Source organism: Squalius cephalus (genome assembly GCF_949319135.1).
Source record: "Squalius cephalus genome assembly, chromosome: 23".
NCBI lineage: Eukaryota > Metazoa > Chordata > Actinopteri > Cypriniformes > Leuciscidae > Squalius > Squalius cephalus.
The window spans coordinates 16658203-16678116 of NC_137144.1; the positions used below are offsets into that span (position 1 = coordinate 16658203).

At 35.3% G+C, this 19914-nt stretch overlaps 1 protein-coding gene across 4 annotated transcripts; it reads left to right on the plus strand.

The window, feature by feature from the left end:
• The first annotated feature begins 9904 nt into the window (after window positions 1–9904).
• LOC307151757 (uncharacterized protein) lies at window positions 9905–19585 on the plus strand. Of its 4 annotated transcripts, none has more exons than XM_079859904.1 (3): window positions 9905–9949; window positions 11904–12055; window positions 16716–18699. In XM_079859904.1, the coding sequence occupies exons 2-3, from the start codon at window positions 11971–11973 to the stop codon at window positions 18494–18496; spliced, it is 1866 nt and encodes a 621-aa protein (XP_079716030.1). In that variant the 5' UTR covers window positions 9905–9949; window positions 11904–11970; the 3' UTR covers window positions 18497–18699. The 4 variants fall into 4 exon arrangements, 3 of the variants coding, with proteins under 3 accessions (XP_079716030.1, XP_079716029.1, XP_079716028.1); XM_079859903.1 differs by lacking the exon at window positions 9905–9949 and adding an exon at window positions 10123–10191; XR_013819925.1 differs by lacking the exon at window positions 9905–9949 and adding an exon at window positions 19118–19585 and having other exon boundaries at window positions 11865–12055; window positions 16716–18618.
• The last annotated feature ends 329 nt before the right edge of the window (window positions 19586–19914 follow it).

The window sequence follows — 19914 nt, forward strand, 5'->3', positions numbered from 1 at the left end:
CTAGATCTCGCAGGAGTCGCAGCGATGTTATTACTTCTGTGGCGAATTCAAACGCTTTCTTTACTGGATCTCTTATCAGCGCTGTGTAGTAACAGTGTCGCTTGATCAAGATCGGCTCGCGCTGCATTTGGTCCAAACTGATAAACGGTCGGCGTCAACCACGAGCAGTTTCGTTCCGCTTGCATTACGTTTGCCATTTGATGTTGGACAATGTTGTGGTCGCGCGGGCGGATTATGAGCGCGCCTGCATTTGAAATAACGAAATTTCAAATGTATTTTGAAATTTCAAAATACCCCCCCAAAACAAAAACTCTCCGGTTCTACGCGATTCACGTAAATGACCCAATTGACCAAGAAAACGGCGATTGTCGCCGAAAAGCGACAAGTTTGCAGGTATGAACATTATTACAATGTATTCCTATTTAACACAGATGTTCTTCGCTAATTACAGAAACTAAAAGCAAAATATAGGCTAAGTATAAATATTTATAAAATAAACAAACAAAAGATTGCACTGGTGTTTAATTGAAATGTAGCCTAACATCTATGCAAAATAATCCTTGAAAGATTTCTCATTTAAGGCCATTCCTGTTTGGAATATGTGATTGTGTATTGTCAACAATAAGCAGAAACGTTCTGCATTTCCATTTTGTACTGTGGATCATTCATTTCAACATTTATCCTCATTCTCATGTTTAAGAATCTGTTATCTGCTTGACAAATAATTTGTGCTACTGCCCACTTACATGCTTTTAAAGCTATTGTTATCCAATTTTTTTGGCCTTCAAACACCTTAAAATGCACATATGTAGGGCCAAGAAATCAAAATTTTCTCGGGGGAGCATGCCCCCGAATCCCCCTAATACCTCACATTTGAATGCGCGTGTCTGTGGGGTAATGTGGGCTGGTGTGGCTGCCCCCTGCATATAGACCTACACTATAGGCCTATATTATTCTCTTTATCGAATCATGTTATCTTGTAACCCACCCCCAGCCCCTGATGTTTCGGGCTCAGCCCCTGATGTTTTTAGACACGCCCCTGCGTACCATAGCATAGACTGGGCTACAGCAGAGATGGAGATGACAGAAGAAATAACATTTTACTTTAAATTAGGAATGTCATAAAGATATAGTGCGGTCTTTGGCATTAAGACATGGGTACGTTAAGTGAAAGACACATGAAGCGCATTAGACTTTTTTGTCGCACGCATATTTAGGGACCGTCTCAAAATTACATGCGACATTGGCAAAAACGTTTCTAACTTCAATAGCATTTGAAGACAATGACTTACAGTCATAAAACCAACAGTACATTGTTCACCCAGGTCTCATGTATGATGCACACCTTTTAGATTTTTGATATTTATGACAATAAACTGCTAAATCATATGCAAATATTGCTAAGTAGGCCTGTTTCACTACTGTATGGGATCATACACAAAATATGACAATATTTAAAGCTCAATATCATTTGAAGACAATGACTTACAGTCATAAAACCAACGGTATATTGTTCATATAGGTCTCATGTATGATGCACACCTTTAATATTTTTGATATTTATGGCAATAAACTGTTAAATCATATGCAAATATTGCTATGTATTGCACTACTGTATGTGATCATATACAGAATATGACCATATTTAAAGCTCAATAGCATTTGAAGACAATGACTTACAGTCATAAAACCAACTGTACATTGTTCATAGGTGTCAGGTATGTGACAGTAGTGAAATACATAGCAATATTTGCATATGATTTAGCAGTTTATTGTCATAAATATCAAACATCTAAAAGGTGTGCATCATACATGAGACCTGGGTGAACAATGTACAGTTGGTTTTATGACTGTAAATCATTGTCTTCAAATGCTATTGAAGTTAGTTTATGCCAATGTCGCATGTAATTTTGAGACGGTCCCTAAATATGCGAATATCGAACGTCCAACGTCAAACCAACTTCATGCCAGTTGCACCACACCTCTTTTTTAAAGTCCCCTTTGTCCTCCATTCACAGGTGCATGCCATCAAAGCAATCATGTAATCAGCCAATGACGACACACTACAATATTTTCAAAAAGCTAACAAATGGCTGCATGGAAAACTGAAACTGGGAAATTAAACATCATCATGCCAAACACGTTTAGTTGTGTTCATGATCTTCCAAACTAAACAAAAACTTAGATTTTAAAGGGGTGATGAACTGAGAAATCAAATTTTCCTTGAGCTTTTGACATATAAGAGATCATCATACTATAATAATATCCTGTAAGTTTCAGAACTGAAAACTACCTTGTTAGTCCAATAAAAGCTTTTATAGACATCAGGCTCAGCAAACGACTCGTTTTTCAAAGTGGGGAACAATGACGTCAAAGAGGATAAAACACCGCCTCCACAAAAGTAGACTTCAACACGGCCTGTTTAGCCCCGCCCACCGATTCGCCCAAACATGCTAAATGACATGATAATTGCTAAACCGGATCGAGCTACTTCCAAGCAATAAACTAAATATTGTGCAGTGCCTGGTTGTGCAAGAAGACAGTCTGCATAAGCTTCCTTCGGATTCCAGCATGGTTAAACTTTATTAAATCAGTCAATCAGCACAATTTCCCGACACGGATCTGCCAGCAACATGTAAGTAACCATGTGTATTCTAATGCCTGATCTGCGATCAGTGATTTCCGATGTGTAATTATTCAAGTTCAGATATCTTTCTCTTAAAATCGTTAAATACTGTTTATGCATCAGTGACTAAACGATCAACTTCACATAATTTCTCGTAGTATTATGAAAAAAAGAATAACTAATTATTAAATTATATACAGAAAGCGATCAAAGAACGATCCCTTTCCAATCGTCCAAGCTGTCAATCAAACAGCACAGCGCGAGCCGCGAGAGCTTATCTGGACACTTACCAAACTCGTGATGAAATGATGACACTGTTACACTACACAACGAAGCTGTTACTGTGTATTCACATCGTGTTTGCATTGTGATTTGGTGTAAGCATTTGTGAGAGTGCAAAAATTGCGTTGCAATGATAAGATCTTTATTCACGCGATCAACAGACTGTCTGTCATCTGCTCAGTGCTCATCATGCTGCAACCTTTCATGTGATGGAATAGATTTAAATATAATGCTTTAAACGATACTTTTCATGATGTGTTAATCTCGATAGCTTGTAATAGTAAAAACGTAGTAAAAGTTTTCGAGAGAGTTCATGTAATAATAGCTATTTCATATGCAAGCATGTCAGCCAATCACAGCAGTGGGCGTTTGCATTGCAGTCTCACAGCAGACACGCCCCTTAAAACGGAGCGTTCAGATCTGAAGCTGAAATGAGGCTTGGAAAAATGGCTTTTATTTATAAATTATGACAATTTTTGATGTAAAAATCATACTAACATTATAAGGGCACCCCAGGCAACATTATAAAATAATAAAACAATCCAGTTCATGACCCCTTTAAATAAAGAATTAAAAGTTATTGAAAGCTTAGTGGTGGTGATGATGTCGCGCGACCGTGCAGGTCGTTAACATTAGCTTTTTACATCTGCTTTTTGTATTTATGCTTCAGAATTTATAAAAGTTGTGATCATTTGTGAAGACTATCTTGATGAATAAAACCTGTAAGGTTCATAAACTTGTGTTGGTCACAGAGTTTATTTTCTGCAATAATCCAAAAGCCAATTAAAAAATGTCATTGGCTTTTAATAGATGTAAATGCATAGTACCTGGCTTTGACTTGAACTGGACATTTTATGGGAAAACAAAAAGGGAAATGAAAGCAAAGTGGAATAAATGGAATGTTTCACCCTTCCGAGAAATCAAAAGGGGTCGATATCACGTTTCAGACTTGATTTGTATAACACCCCTGATAACAATCAAAATGAAAGTAGATTATTCATTTATCTGGAGACGTCCATGACCGTTGCGAGCTAAAACAAGTCTGAATTTGGACTCAGTGAAAATTTTATAGACATCTAACCATAGCCCAAGAATAGTCATCAAACAGACAGCTATGACTTTATACATCTAATAAACAAAAACAAAAAACAAACAAAAAATAAATAAATAGCTAAAGGATACTTTCAACTCAAATATAACAGGTTCTCATAAATGGCAATCCATCAAAATAATAATAATAATAATAATTATATGCTTTTATTAAGATTTTTTTTTTTTAACAACTTAATATAAGTTGGGGAAATTAAACATCATCATGCCAAACAAATTTAGTTGTGTTCATGATCTTCCAAACTGAATAAAAACTTTCTTCCATCTTAGATTTTAAATAAAGAATTGAAAATTGTTGAAAGCTTATAGTGATGATGATGTCGCGCGACCGTGCAGGTCGTAGCCTAACGTTAGATTTTTACATCTGCTTTTTGTATTCAGAATTTATAAAAGTTGTGATCTTTTGTGAAGAATATCTTGATGAATAAAACCTGTACGTTTCAGAAACTTGTTGGTCACAGAGTTTATTATTTCCAAAAGGCAATGATAAAATCTTATTGGCTTGCATCGAGGTAACCAGGATAATGCTAACTTCTGGGTTGGCCTACAAAATTTCATATAGTTTCTGCAGCACTTTATAACATTTACATTTACATTTATGCATTTGGCAGACGCTTTTATCCAAAGCGACTTACATTGCATTTTAAGGTACACATTTACATTCTTATCAGTAACAACAAGCCTTGACTTGAACTGGACATTTTGGAACGGGAGAGAACTGGAACTGGAGAGAACAAAAAGGGAAAATGAAAGCATAATATAACGCAAGTTATAACAGATTGTGTTTTGGGGTGTCTGTTATAAATAGAACATTTCACTTAAACACAGTGTTTCTGAGAAATCAAAAAGATAATATTTCAGACTGGATTTGTATCACACACCTGCCAGATAATCAGAATAAAAGTAGATTAAACACAAGGGGTTTTATTATTCATTTATCTGCATGGAGAAGTACCTGGAAAAGTTCTAGATTCATACATATTTGAAGAGACACAGTTTAAACACACAGAAAACCCTTAAAATTTCAGTCATAAAACAGTAGCCTATATACTATATATATAATGATATATAATGAAATGTGTGTATGTATATATATATATATATATATATATATATATATATATATATATATATATATATATATATATATATATATATATATATATATCATATAATAATATGATATACAGTGCAATGCATAAGTGAATACACCCATGCTAAAGTTGACTAAAAAGAGGAATAAAAAATCATATTTTGGAAATTGAACTTAATGCCTTAATTTAAAAAATTAGGAAAAATCCAACCTTTAAGGACACCAATTTTCTTTGTGAATGAATAATGTATCGTAAATAAATAAATGTTCTTCCTTAAAATACATGGTGCATAAGTGAGTACACCCCTATGTTAAATTCCCATAGAGGCAGGCAGATTTTTATTTTTAAGTTTATTTTTTTATTTTTTTTTAGGATACTATGTATCCTGATAAAGTTCCCTTGGCCTTTGGAATTAAAATAGCCCCACATCATCACATAGCCTTCACCATACCTAGAGATTGGCATGGGGTACTTTCCATAAGATCATCACTCAATGCAAATCAAACTAGCTTTTAGGCTAACTGAAATAAAACCATGCCAATCTCTAGGTGTGGTGAAGGCTATGTGATGATGTGGGGCTATTTTAATTCCAAAGGCCAAGGGAACTTTATCAGGATGCATAGTATCCTAAAACATTTTTTTTTAAAAATACTTAAAAATAAAAATCTGCCTGCCTCTATGGGAATTTAACATAGGGGTGTACTCACTTATGCACCATGTATTTTAAGGAAGAACATTTATTTATTTACGATACATTATTCATTCACAAAGAAAATTGGTGTCCTTAAAGGTTGGATTTTTCCTAATTTTTTAAATTAAGGCATTAAGTTCAGTTTCCAAAAGATGATTTTTTATTCCTCTTTTTAGTCAACTTTAGCATGGGTGTATTCACTTATGCATTGCACTGTATATATTGTCAGGGTGCAGTGCAGGCAGAAGAAGATGAGTCAAAAGTTCCAATACACACTTTTACTTACAATATAATTCAAATAGGTACAGATGGACAGAAGGTTCACACACACCAAAATACAATGGAGAACGGACAAAGACTGACTGAACTGAAGGAACTTAAATACTAACACAGATGAACACTGATAATGAAGATGACACGTCCCATACAAAAGAAATATATTTGAAATATATTTTCAAAATATATTTTTGAAATATATGCAAATATTTGAAATTGGCCTAATAAATATATTTTAGTTAAATATATGTAAATATATGTTTACTTATATGTTCATATATGTTTTAACTTTTGCAAATTGTTTCATTTGAAATATATTTAGAAATTTAAAAAGTTAACATTTTCACAAACAAATAACACATTTTCAATTTATTTTTTAGATAGACCACTTCAGCTGTAGATGTGGGCATGGGAGAGCAGTGCTCTACCACTTCCCCCACCCACATTTTTCCTACTGGTCGGGGATTAAACCAGCAACCCTTCGGTTACAAGCCCGAAGCCCTAACCAGTAGGCCACAGCTGCCCCTTTACTGACTTTATTGGCCTAAAATGAAAATTTTATGTAGGAAATAACACACAGAATGCAGAGTTTTTTTCCCCTATTTTTACAGAATTGAATACAGTTATTTAATAGTGTGTGTATGCAGTGTTAGACACTGAGTTCTATCTATTGTTTAAGTGCACTTCACTGTTGGAGTGTCACTGCTATACTTGCATCATAAATATTGTGCATATTTTCAATATTTAAATGACTTCAGGAAAGATGTCAATAAAACAACAATAAATCTAATAATTGCACTTAGTGTTAGGTACGTGCCACCTAATATGACCTAATAGTCCTAGGAAAGCAACTATCTGTCATTTTACATTGCAGTCATTTAAATGTAAGTACAGTATTTATTATAGCTGTGTGTCATAATACAGTAGTGAAATATGGTAGCCTACTGTTGTGTATAGGGGAAAAGGTAGAGGAATTACTATCAAAATACATTTTCGACCCTTCTTTAGCTAAACATTTTATGACCATATATTTTGTCATATATTTTACATTACATGTTATAAATGTAAATATATTTCACACTTAACATCCATATATTTTTGTTACATTTCAGAATATATTTCAAAATGATAAATATAAGTGAACAACAATGCAATATATATTTCAATGCATTTGGAATATATGCCACATATATTTTTGACACTTTAAAATATATTTCAATATATTTCCTTTGTGTAGGCTATGGGTTGACATGAAGACAGGCAGACAAGTCCAATGAAAACAAACTAAACAGAACACAACTGTGACACACACACACACACACACACACACACACATATATACATATATATATATATATAATATAAAAATATAATGTGTGTGTGTGTGTGTGTGTGTGTTTTGGTTCGATACGACACAGTGATGTCACGGTTTGGTACATTTTCGATACAGCAGAAAGAAAGAAATGCCAGAGAAGTTGCCTTGATCTTTTTATTTTATTTTTATTTATTAAAACTAAAATCAGAAAGTATGATCTTTTTTACTTTGAACAATGGTGGAGCTATTGACCCATCTTCTGGGTGTCTTCTTAGCAGCATATAAAACAAAAATAGCTCCTTATAAAAAAATGCAATGTATAAACAAATTCAAAGAAAATAACAATTTAACGTCTTTTTTATTTTTAAATAAGTGTGAGTTTACATCTTGAAACTTTAAGTTTTATAAATGGGGGTATTCTTTAAAGAATGAACAAATAATGTGTTGGTCATCACATTAAAAATAACATATATGATAATATTTGAGTTTTGAAGTGCTGGGAAAAGATGTGTGACGTACTTTAAAGTATTTTACTATTCCTGCCAAACTTCTATGGTTACAGTCTAGCACCTAACCAAGCACATTTTTGCGTGAGAACGAACAAGAGTGAAGTACAAAGCCTTGTTTACATAATGAATAAATTACCAACCAATATAGAAACATATTGGATTCTAACCGAATGAGAGAGGTGAGCCCGTACAGTTTAATTTTTAAATAAATAAATTTTGACTTGATGTTTGTATATGAATGCCACTATAGCCTAATTTTAATTTTATTTTATAGTTTAATATTGTAGCTATACTTATTTTCCATTTTTGTTCTGTTCTGAATACCGTTAAATTTAAAGTATTTGTTGTGGAGTGAGGGTAAAATAGGCTATATCGTGTTTAGCCTATGTTTGAAAATGTTTCGTTTTATTTATTTTATTTAATATACATATAAAATAATGTAATTGTTTGCAATTACGAGGTTAACGGGTGTATTTGGAGTAAGATCAATTTCTCTGTCATGAGATTACTTCATTTTCTTGGCCAGGTTTCGTTAGGGTGTGGTTGGATATTCTAGCTCTACCCATAAGGCCTACGTTACATTCGTCCAGTGAGGAGGAGCTAGACGTAAGACGTAAGACTTCAACATTCAGCCTGCAAAACACAACAATGGTAACAATTATATTTTATTAAAAGTAAATTAATAAGTACTCTCTACAGTTCTTTTTTAGTACTCTTGTAAACTATAACTATAACTCTTGTAAACTATACTAACTAAGCATTTGTCAGTACCACATTATTCCTATTTCACTTTACTTGTTTTTTTTTTAAGGCAATCGGTTTGCATGCTTTTTTTTAAATAAGTCCAACTAATTAGATGTTACAGTGCATTTGCTCTGCAGTGAGCATCATCTAAAACATTGGCACTTCGCGGCCCCACCTGATGAATAAAAGGGAAATGATTATACCGTCACTTCGAGGGTAGATCAAGATGTGCAAATGACTGTATTTTGAGAGAGAGTCCATTATTCATAGGCTATATTATGAAAGTCCATTAATCACCTTTGCACTGCTGCATAAGACTCATCCCTCAAACATCCCACTAAAATATGTAAAATATGTATTTCAGACTTACTCACTTACTCAACTCTTGACTTTACATTGACTTGGTTGTGTGTCATGGGGTGTAGGAATAATGTGGATATAAAAGAATTAATGATAAAATAAAACATTATAAATACAATACAAGATTATGATAAAAATGGAAAATTGTAACAACTTAAGATAATAAAAATATAAATCACAAAATAAAATATTTTAAATATTTAAAAAATAATAAATCTAATACAAGTATGTTGTCACACTTAACATTAAAACATTATTGTAACAACTTAAGATAATAAAAATATAAATCACAAAATAAAATATTTTAAATATTTAAAAATAATAAATCTAATACAAGTATGTTGTCACACTTAACATTAAAACATTATGGATAAATGACAAAGTAAAATAAAAAATATGAACCCTTTTGTTGGTTTACTTATTTCAACTAACAAACTACCAACAGTGAACTTTAAGTAAATTATTAATTGTTGGTTTTATTTCTATATCCCCCAGATACAGATAGCCTACTTAAAAGACCAAGGTAGGAATTGCCTATTGCTCGCCCTAATAAAAGTTGAGTTTGACAAACCCCCCTTTTTATTTTTTTATTTTTTATTTTTTTACATAAGTAGCCTAAATATAATTTTTTGCTATGGATCTTTCATAAAAACGGCATCAAACAAAAAAGAAAAAGAAAGAAAAGGATCCTGACTGCTGATGTGGTTTCCGCTCCCATTAGTTTTTCCATTTAGACAGAATTCCACTCACAAAGAATTCAACTCTGAAATCATTTCACATGTTTTTAATTTTTTTTTTTTATTATTATGTGTATGTCTATGCAGCCTATATGATGTCTATATGCAGCCGTATGTTTTTGGATCATAGAGGGTTTGGATTGGCTGTATGACGTCATAAGGATGCGCCACGCTCCTGCATCTGATGTGAGTCGTCTGAAGAAAGGTTTGTGGCTTTTTCAGTGTAACCCCCTCAGACAATTTAGTAGTTTTTACAATAACTGTGAAATTAATGAATAAATATTGACCATTATTGAGCGTTATTTTTTATTAGTAAAGCGCATAGGCACAATAAGGGAAAAGGTGCGTCTCATTTTGCTCTCTATTATGAATCAGCTTATCGTAAACGTGAATCAAGTCACTGGCAAGTAAGTTAGTGATGGAGCAACAGAGCTTTTGGAACTCCAAGTTAGTTGAATGAGTTGTTTTCCTAGTGTTTCCAACCCTTTACGGGATCGTCCCGTGTTAATGGCATTAAAGAAGCGTTTTGTGTGAACGCCATACCCTTAACGTTACTAAAATTAACTATGGGTTTATTACAGTAAAATTGTTGTAACCATGTTTTTTTTTTTTTTTTGGCTGATTGATTACCATTTTGTATAATGGCTGGTCGCTATACCACTTTATTTTCCAATAAAGTTCCAATAAAGAACTACAATTGGCTTAAAGCTCCAGTATGTAACTTTTGTATTTGACCACAAGAGGGCGCAGTTTCCAACAATAACAAAGGCGAAGCTTGATGACGCTATGAAGGAGGTGACGATGGGAGATGTCGTTTTTAATGCGTTTTCACCATCTAGCGATGTATCTAAATGGAATTAATGAATCATGATCACGGATGAGGTAATTTATTCGTTTTTGTATTACCTGTATGTCTGATCGTATTATTTTATGTCATCATAATTAATGAACTGCAAGGAACGTGAAATGTTATGCTATATTATCCCGTTACAACATACAGCTATTTGTCAAATGATTTGTTTGGTTTATGTTGTGCAGTTTTACGTTTTTATGGTTAATGCCGTGTTGTTTAACGTGTTCAAACCAATATCTAAAAGTAAATTTGAACGAACATTTGCAAGTAATGACTAAATATATTTTTTTAACAACATATCCGATTGTATTTAATTGTACTGTCATAATCTCGGTCACCACACGTGATAAAAAGCCTTACCGAAGTACAAAGAGCAATATAACTTTGTTTATAAGTGCTATTATTGACAGTTGCATGTCTTACCTGTCTATCAATACACTCGCGAGAGCAGAGTCTCTGTCAAGTCCAAGATTCGCGCAGCTCTCTCCATCTCGAAAACGTCTGCCGATATTTATCCGGGTTTTATTCCTCCGTTTGTCACACAGTCCGTGACTCCGCGTGTATCCGAATATGGACGCTTTCGTTTTGTTGGCACTTCAATACTTGCCAAAGAGTAATCGTGATCCATAACAGCTATAACCATACAGTCTATGGCTTTAACGCTTTAACCACCACTTCCGCACATGTGATATTCCGGTGTGGTGGGTCATATTTTTTATTTTATTCTTTTTTTATTCTTTGTCAGATGTCTTTATTGTTTATTGTGATAAGAAAAAAAACTCAATAAAGTTGTTGTAAAAAAAAAAAAAAAAAAAAAATCCACACCAGAAAAAAAAGGATAGAGCGGACATTGCGTCACTGAGGCGCAACATTTCTTTTCCGGGACGGCCAGTTATTTAAAATCGGAATTTCTCTGAAATAAAAAATCTTTGGAGACTTTTGAGATATTGTAAGTACACAACTGGAGGAAATATATCACACTGTGCAAGTTATTTTCGGAAATTTTGTTACAAAATTCCTACATATTGGAGCTTTTTTCCTTGTTGGCAACCCTAAAAATGATTCACCCAATAATGATATATTAAATGTGATCCACTAATAAATAAATACCAAATGAAAATCATAAGGAACAAAGTTAAGTGTCTGTACAGTTTGTCTTTATTAATTGTTAATGCTAGTTTCACCCTGACTGACTCCCTTACCAGTGTGCTGACTATTGAACTAAGGACCTGATTGAGACGCACCCAGAGGTTTAGTTTGGATTTATTTTTCTTGCTGTTAATTATTTTCATCTTTAACATGACAGATTGTCCAAACACACAGGAAAACTCCTGTTGAAGCGACTGAGATCCATGTGACACACTATAATAACGATGGCGTTCATTAAAGAGGAGAGTGAAGATATAAAGATTGAAGAAACATTCAGAGTGAAACAAGAAGATACTGAGGAACAAACAGGTTGGTTTCATTCTCAAAGCTGAAAAAACAGAACTGAGAACCTGTCTTGTAAACTCAACTTTGTTTCCAGACAGACTGATTGAAAACACCTGCGTACTGCGCACCTGAAAGTATTAACTTTTACAATGAAATAAGATTGAAACACATTAGTGTGACTCTGGGAGATACATCTATAAAATGTAATGTGAAAATGCAGGACTGCTGTTTTTATGTTTTTCATCTTTTTGTGCAATGCACATGGAAGCTAACAACATTCACATTCAGGAACGTATCTATAACAAATAATTAAATACACAATCAATACATCATACATCTTAGGTGTGCAAAATTATCAAGATAATTTGAGAAAAAATTATACTTCAGCTGTCCATGTTCCACAACGGTGGGTGTACAACAGAGTATGCACAAGGTGAATGTTGAAAAAACAGTTGTACTACGCATGTGTCAAACTCGTCCATCCTTGCTCATTCAAACAGTTTTCTCTTGAAAGCTGTGCGGATACAACTGTGTGCGAGACGAAGAGGAACGCAGTAAATGATGAATACCTGGGCATTAAGATGGATTGTGAAGCTGAGAAGATGCTAGACATTACATGCAGCATTTTTATCTTTTTAAAAAAACAAGTTCGTTTTTCCTATGGAACACAATGTTATCAAAAAACTAATTCTGCTGTTGCTTGTATTAGTGAGTGAAAACTTTGCATCTGAAGCTTTTTTTTAAAAGTCATTCTAAAATGCTTAACGTGAAATAAAAGCTTAATGTGGCTTAATGTTCTAAAACAACCAAACAAAACTAGTTCCAATGACATTACACACCTCATTAATAAAGCATACTATACAGACAAGCAGAAGAGCCATTTTGTACAAGATAAAAGCATTTCACATACACTAGTAAGTATGTAGCAAACATCAAACAAAACTTAAGTATGAACACTGCAGATGACAGGACCATTAAGATTTCAACAAACACTTGTAAATACTCAGAATGACATTGAAACTGTCAAGTGTTACAATAATGTTCACACACATTTGCACTTGACTCGTTCACACGCACTCACAAGCATGCAGCCTCGCACACACGCACACTACGCACACTCTCAAGCTCACACGCTGTAAATGTTAAAATAGTGGGTCATTTTTTATTACTCTCTTTTGTGTTTCGTCTCCCTCCGCTATTTTACACTTGCACGAGTAGCGCGTATGTGATGAATGACATCAGAGAAACATCAGTAGGCTGTGACGATTATGGTCTATTACTATATCGATGCATCGTCCACATCTGCATCGGGATGCAGTGATTAGTTTCAAGTCAAGTCATCTTCATTTATATAGCGCTTTTAACAATGTAGATTGTTTCAAAGCAGCTTTACAGAGAGAAACGTATAATTTAACGTATAAGGTAACAGAGATTGTTTGGCTTTATAGCGGTTCTTTAGTAAAGTTATTTTCCAGCTAAGGTTAGTTATGATTGATTCGCTTCCGTTGCAGCAATCATTTGTTATTAAATTAGGGGCCGCTAAGACGACACAATTCTCTCTACATAGACTTTAAACGCGAACCTGTGAGAAACGCTGATGGCGTTCACATGCGCATTAAGAATTGGTTCTATAGTTATGTGCGTTTGAATATATGTACGCATGTTTGTAATTCCCTACAAACCAAGCCTAAACAAAGTACTGGTGTTTCCTTATAATTTTTGATACAGAATTTTATTTTATTTTATCAATTTGGGGTAGATACGCGAATTGAGTTTCCCGACAACGCTTTATCTGTAGAGTGGTAAAGGGATCCTCCATAGGGAGAGACTAGTTGGCACTTCAGCACTGCGTTGTCATCGGGTCCAGGCGCAGGTCCTTCATCAGATCTGGATACGGCCTGGATCCGGCAGGCTGCGGGAAAACCTCGGGATAAACAAAGACACTAAAATTAGCGTAGATGCCATTCTTCTTATGATGTAACGAGTACATCAGGATTTATGGGAAGTGTTCCCTGTTCCAGCTGACCTAATCTATGCAGCCTAATATTGAATTATAGAAGTCTATAATGTATTAAGTGAAAGCTAGGTCAAAGAGATGTGTCTTTAATCTAGATTTGAACTGACAGAGTATGTCTGCTTCCCGGACAATGGTAGGAAGGCTGTTCCAAAGTTTTGGTGCTAGATAGGAAAAGGATCTACCGCCTGCAGTCGATTTTGATATTCTAGGTATTATCAACTGGCCGGAATTTTGAGATCGCAATAGACGTGAAGGACTATAATGCGTTAAGAGCTCGCTCAAGTACAGCGGAGCTAAACCATTTAGTGCTTTGTACGTGATCAGCAATATTTTAAAATTGATGCGATGTTTAATAGGGAGCCAGTGCAGTTTTGACAGAACCGGGCTAATATGGTCATACTTCCTGGTTCTGGTAAGAACTCGAGCTGCTGCGTTTTGGACCAGCTGGAGTTTGTTTATTAAGCGTGCAGGGCAACCACCCATAATAGCATTACAATAATCTAGCCTTGAGGTCATGAACGCATGAACTAATTGTTCCGCATTTGTCAATGAGAGCATATGACGTAATTTAGATATATTTTTAAGATGGAAAAATGCAGTTTTACAGATACTAGACACGTGACTTTCAAATGAAAGATTGGTATCAAAGAGCACACCCAGGTTCCTAACCGACGACGAAGACTTAACAGAGCAGCCATCAAGTGTTAGACAGTATTCTAGGTTATTACGTGAGGACGTTTTTTGTCCAATAATTAGAATCTCTGTTTTTTCAGAATTTAGAAGTAGGAAATTACGAGTCATCCAATTTTTTATATCCGCAATGCATTCCGTTAATTTTGTGAATTTGTAAGTTTCGTTAGGTTTTGAAGAAATATAGAGCTGAGTATCGTCGGCATAACAGTGAAAGCTAATGCCATGTTTCCTAATGATATCTCCTAATGGTAGCATGTACAGAGTGAACTGAGCTAGTACTGAGCCTTGTGGTACGCCATACTGAACTTGTGATCGATGAGACATCTCTTCATTTACTGCTACAAACTGATAACGGTCAGATAAGTATGATTTAAACCATGCTAGTGCACTTCCACTAATGCCAACATAATTTTCGAGTCTATTTAAAAGAATGTTGTGGTTACTCAACACTCTTAGCATGCGCAGCTTCATTACGTTGTGCGTCAAGTTCAAGGGTTACTCTTTTGGCTTAAGTTGATGTGTACGGCCGTCTGCCAGAAGCTAGTTATTTTAGTTGATGAAGTTTTAAATATGGATATTTTTCTTACACAAATGCATCGCTTCACTTCAGAAGGCCTTTATTAACCCCTGAAGATGCGTGGAGCACTTTAATTATGAATAGATGCACTTTGATGGACTTCCAAAGACATACAGCCATTCACTCTCATTATCAAGCTTGGAAGGGACAGGACATTTTTTAATATGACTCCGATTGTATTCGTCTGAAAGAATAATATCATATACACCTAGGATGGCTTTAGGGTGAGTAAATAATGGGCTAATTTTCATTTTTGGGTGAACTATCCCTTAGGTGAACGTAAACATAAGAAATAAACATTTTACATTTCATTACTTTTTCTGTGAATGAAAATCTAGTTTAATTTGAAAAGCACTGTTTATTTCAATTATATGTTTGTTTTTATTTATTTGTGCTATTGCTTGTTATTTGATTATTTATTGTATTTAATTACTGACCGTCTTTTAACAAAATGTAAAATGTATGAGTTAGGCTAGTAGTTTGTTGTCATAATCTTATTTATTAACGTTACATGATCAAAAACAATTTAAACAATAACTATGTCTGTTTTGTTTTAGTTATTTATTACCTTTTTTTGGGTAGCACTGGTGGGGCCAGTGAAAATTTGGGCAGGGCAAGTAAAAATATGAACCACAGTAGTCCTTAGCATATATTAAGAAACTTTTTGAAAAACAGTGGGCAGTTTAACTACACTGGACAAACTAGGGACTCCAGAATAACTATCACAAAAATACAAACAGTCATGGATCATCCATTTAACAACATACAATTTTAAGAATCAAACATATTTAAACTTTTGAACTGGGTAATTTATGTAAATTCACTAACTATTTTGTCTGTAATGTGAAGTATCTTATTCAGGGCAGGACTACATTTTAAAAAGGATGAGGTTTAGGATCTCAACTGTATATTTTGGTCTGTATTATTGCAGTATTATTATTTTTCCATGCACTGCATGCAGACATGATTAATCAACAATAAAATGTATTGGCGATTATTTTCATCAATTTTTTTTTTTAATTTGTAGTTATCAAGTAACTATTAACAGTTACTTGATGTAGCCCTAATATCAATAATAATCGCTGCAAACTGCTATGTTGTGCAGTTTGGTCATGTTGTGAGGAAATGTAAAACTGAGTGTCATAAGCATAGTGTGAAATTGAATAATGTTCATATAATAATCATACTTTTGTTTGATGAGATGTCTCTCCGTTTACACAAGCAAGCTGGTAAAGATCAGAGAGATGAGACCTAAACCATGCTAACGTTTGTCGACAAATGCCAGCATAATTCTCAAGCTATTCAAAAGAATGTTGTGGTCTATGTTTTCAAAAGATCTAATAGCATGTTGTTGGTTTGATGGTAAACTGGAGTTAACTTGTCTTTTTTTGCTTTAGACCTGATGACACTGAAAGAGGAGGGTCAAGAACTGAATGAAATCGAAGAGAAAGAACAATATGAGAAGCATGATGTCAAAAATAGAGAAAAATCCATACAGACTAAAACGAGTTTCTCACGAAAAAGAGCTCCGAAGACAGGAACTGGAAGCTTTTTCACCTGCTTTCAGTGTGGAAAGAGTTTCAAACAACATGACAGCCTTCGAGCCCACATGGGAATTCACAATGGAGAGAAGCCTTACAAATGCGAACAGTGTGAAAAGAGTTTCAATCAAAAACATGACCTTGAACTCCACATGAGAATTCACAATGGAGAGAAGCCTTACAAATGCGAACAGTGTGAAAAAAGTTTTATTCACAAAGGAAGCCTTAATTCCCACATGAGAACCCACACTAGAGAAAAGCCTTTCGCATGTGACCAGTGTGGAAAGAGTTTTTCACAGAAGCACGTCCTTAATTCCCACATAAACATTCACACTGGAGAAAAGCCTTTCGCATGTGACCAGTGTGGAAAGGGTTTCAAACTTAAAGTAAGCCTTAAAAACCACATGAGGATTCACTCAGGGGACAACCGTTTTACATGTAATCAGTGTGAAAAGAGTTTCTGCAATAAAGATAGCCTCACAAGGCACATGACACTTCACACTGGAGAGAAGCCTTACAAATGCAAAGAGTGCGGCAAAAGTTTCACACATAAATCACTCCTTGTTTCGCACATGAGAATACACACTGGAGAAAGCCCGTTCACCTGCGAACAGTGTGGGAAGAGCTTTGCACGAAAAGGAACTCTTCAGATTCACATGAGAATTCACACTGGAGAAACACCATTCACATGTGATCAGTGTGGGAAGAGTTTCAATCATAAATCATCCCTTCATTCACACATGATAGTTCACACTGGCGAAACACCATTCACATGTGATCAGTGTGGAAAGAGTTTCAATAATAAATCAACCCTTAATGCACACATGAGAGTTCACACTGGAGAGAAGCCTTACACCTGTGAACTGTGTGGCAAGAGCTTCACACAAAAAGGTAATCTTAAGAATCACATGACAACTCACACAGGAGAGAAGCCATTTGTATGTGTTGAGTGTGGAAAATGTTTTAGACGTCATTGTGGCCTTAATTTACATATGAAGATTCACTCAGGAGAGCAATGTCCTCATTGTGGAAGGAGATTCCCAGACAAGAAACGCCTTGACAAGCACATAATAATTCACACTGGTGAGAAGTGCCAGCAGTGTGGAAAGACTTTCAGATTTAAAGGATACCTTAAGGTTCACATGAGAATTCATACTGGAGAGAAGCCTTTCACATGCTCTCACTGTGGAAAGAGTTTCAATCAGAACACAAGCCTTCAGGTTCACATGAGACGTCACACTGGAGAGAAACCTTTTACATGTGTTCAGTGCAAGAAGAGTTTCACGTATCGAAGAGACCTGAAGCGTCATTTGCAAACTCATTCTAGAAAGAAATCGCAGGGCTCTAAATGTGACAAAAAGTCTACAAAAGTCTACAAAAGTCTGAAGTCTACAAAAAAGAGCAATTTCAAAAATCACCTGCGGATTCACTCTGAAGAAAGACTATTTGAATGTGATAAGTGTAATCATTTTTTTTATTTGCCATCACACTTACAGGTACATCTGAAAAGTCATGCAGATGTCAGATGTTATTTTTGTTCTTTGTGTGGAAAGAGATTTAAATGGCTTGGTCATTTAAAATGGCATCAGAAAACACGTATCTGTGTGAAACTAAGGCTACGTTCACATAACAGCTGAATGAGGGACAGACGTAATAGTGTACATTCATGACCATTTGCATTCTTCACCTCTTTATAACTTTGCCTTTAGATTTTTTTTGTCATGTATATATGAACTCCCATGGCTGCACCTCATCATCTGTTTTAAAGGTTGTATCAGCGATTTCAGGCCAAAACATAAATGATCACATTCATCTTATCTTTCCTAACGATCCGCTAGCTGCCCACTCCATAAGCATGCCGTCAAAAAAACGCGTCTCTGTAGGCAGCCTAGGCTCTGAAATCTGCACACAAAAACAGTTGGTTTCACCAACACTCAAAACCAAAATAAATAGTGTTCCAACCAATCACCGACAGGGGTGGGTGTTGTGAGATTTTTGCGTGCAGCCACGAGCGCAAAACCTCACAACACCCACCCCTGTCGGTGATTGGTTGGAACACTATTTATTTTGTTTTTGAGTGTTGGTGAAACCAACTGTTTTTGTGTGCAGATTTCAGAGCCTAGGCTGCCTACAGAGACGCTTTTTTTGACGGCTTGCTTATGGGGCGGGCAGCTAGTGGATCGTTAGGAAAGATTAGATGAATGTGAACATTTATGTTTGGGCCTGAAATCGCTGATACAACCTTTAATATAGTTTAGTTGCTCTGAAACTTTTTTTATCCTAAGGCACACTATTGTGAATCTTTTTCTTTTCATAATACAGTGATGAGCTCACAATAAACAAAAACTCATTGAAAATGAATTGCACCAAGCAGTCCTTGCTGTAGTTACAACATTAAATCACAGCATGCCACAGGAAATGTGTTCAAAAGCATCCACTACAAATACTTCCATTAAAGTTCATTTAAAAAATTTGAACTTCTGGATAATTATTTCATAACATTTCAGTGCTTAACTCCTTTAATAAGAGTGGTATATTTCATCTAAATGTGGAAATGGAAAGGTTCAAATGCGCTGAATACTGAAGCCAAAATTATCCTTATTTTATATATGTAAAACGCAGTGCAGCTGCACAGCAGACCACAGCAGAGCATTCTAGCGCGTTGATTGGCTGTGCTGCGGCAACTGCACAAACCTATGGAGAGACCGCTTCGTGCCCTGTCACGTCAGAGCCCGCCAACATGGGCGTGGCTTAAGTCTATAAGAAGCCCATTTCCGCCATAGGAATTCAGATTTAATCTCCTTCAGCTCACGAACCTTCGCTGACGCTGACCTCCGGACTGAGAAGCCGCCGCCGTCGAAAAGGCCTTCAGCAGAACGAGCCACCTGCACTGCAGTTCTGAGGACGCCGGTTCCTGTTCGGACACCACCTTCAGCCCGCTGTTCTGCTTTGCCATCCAGCGAGCCAATATCCTTTCTAAGCTGTGTGTGGCTTCGCCGTTTCAACACACACACTCACAAAAAGAGCAAGGCGTTGTTTCAAATGCCGTGCACAT

What these genes read in the sequence shown, in the direction of transcription:
- LOC307151757 (XM_079859904.1), top strand. Translation starts at nt 11,971, where the DNA reads ATGGCGTTCATTAAAGAGGAGAGTGAAGATATAAAGATTGAAGAAACA. An exon ending in AGATACTGAGGAACAAACAG is followed by an intron (nt 12,056 to 16,715) that starts GTTGGTTTCATT and finishes TTTTTGCTTTAG; the next exon opens with ACCTGATGACACTGAAAGAG.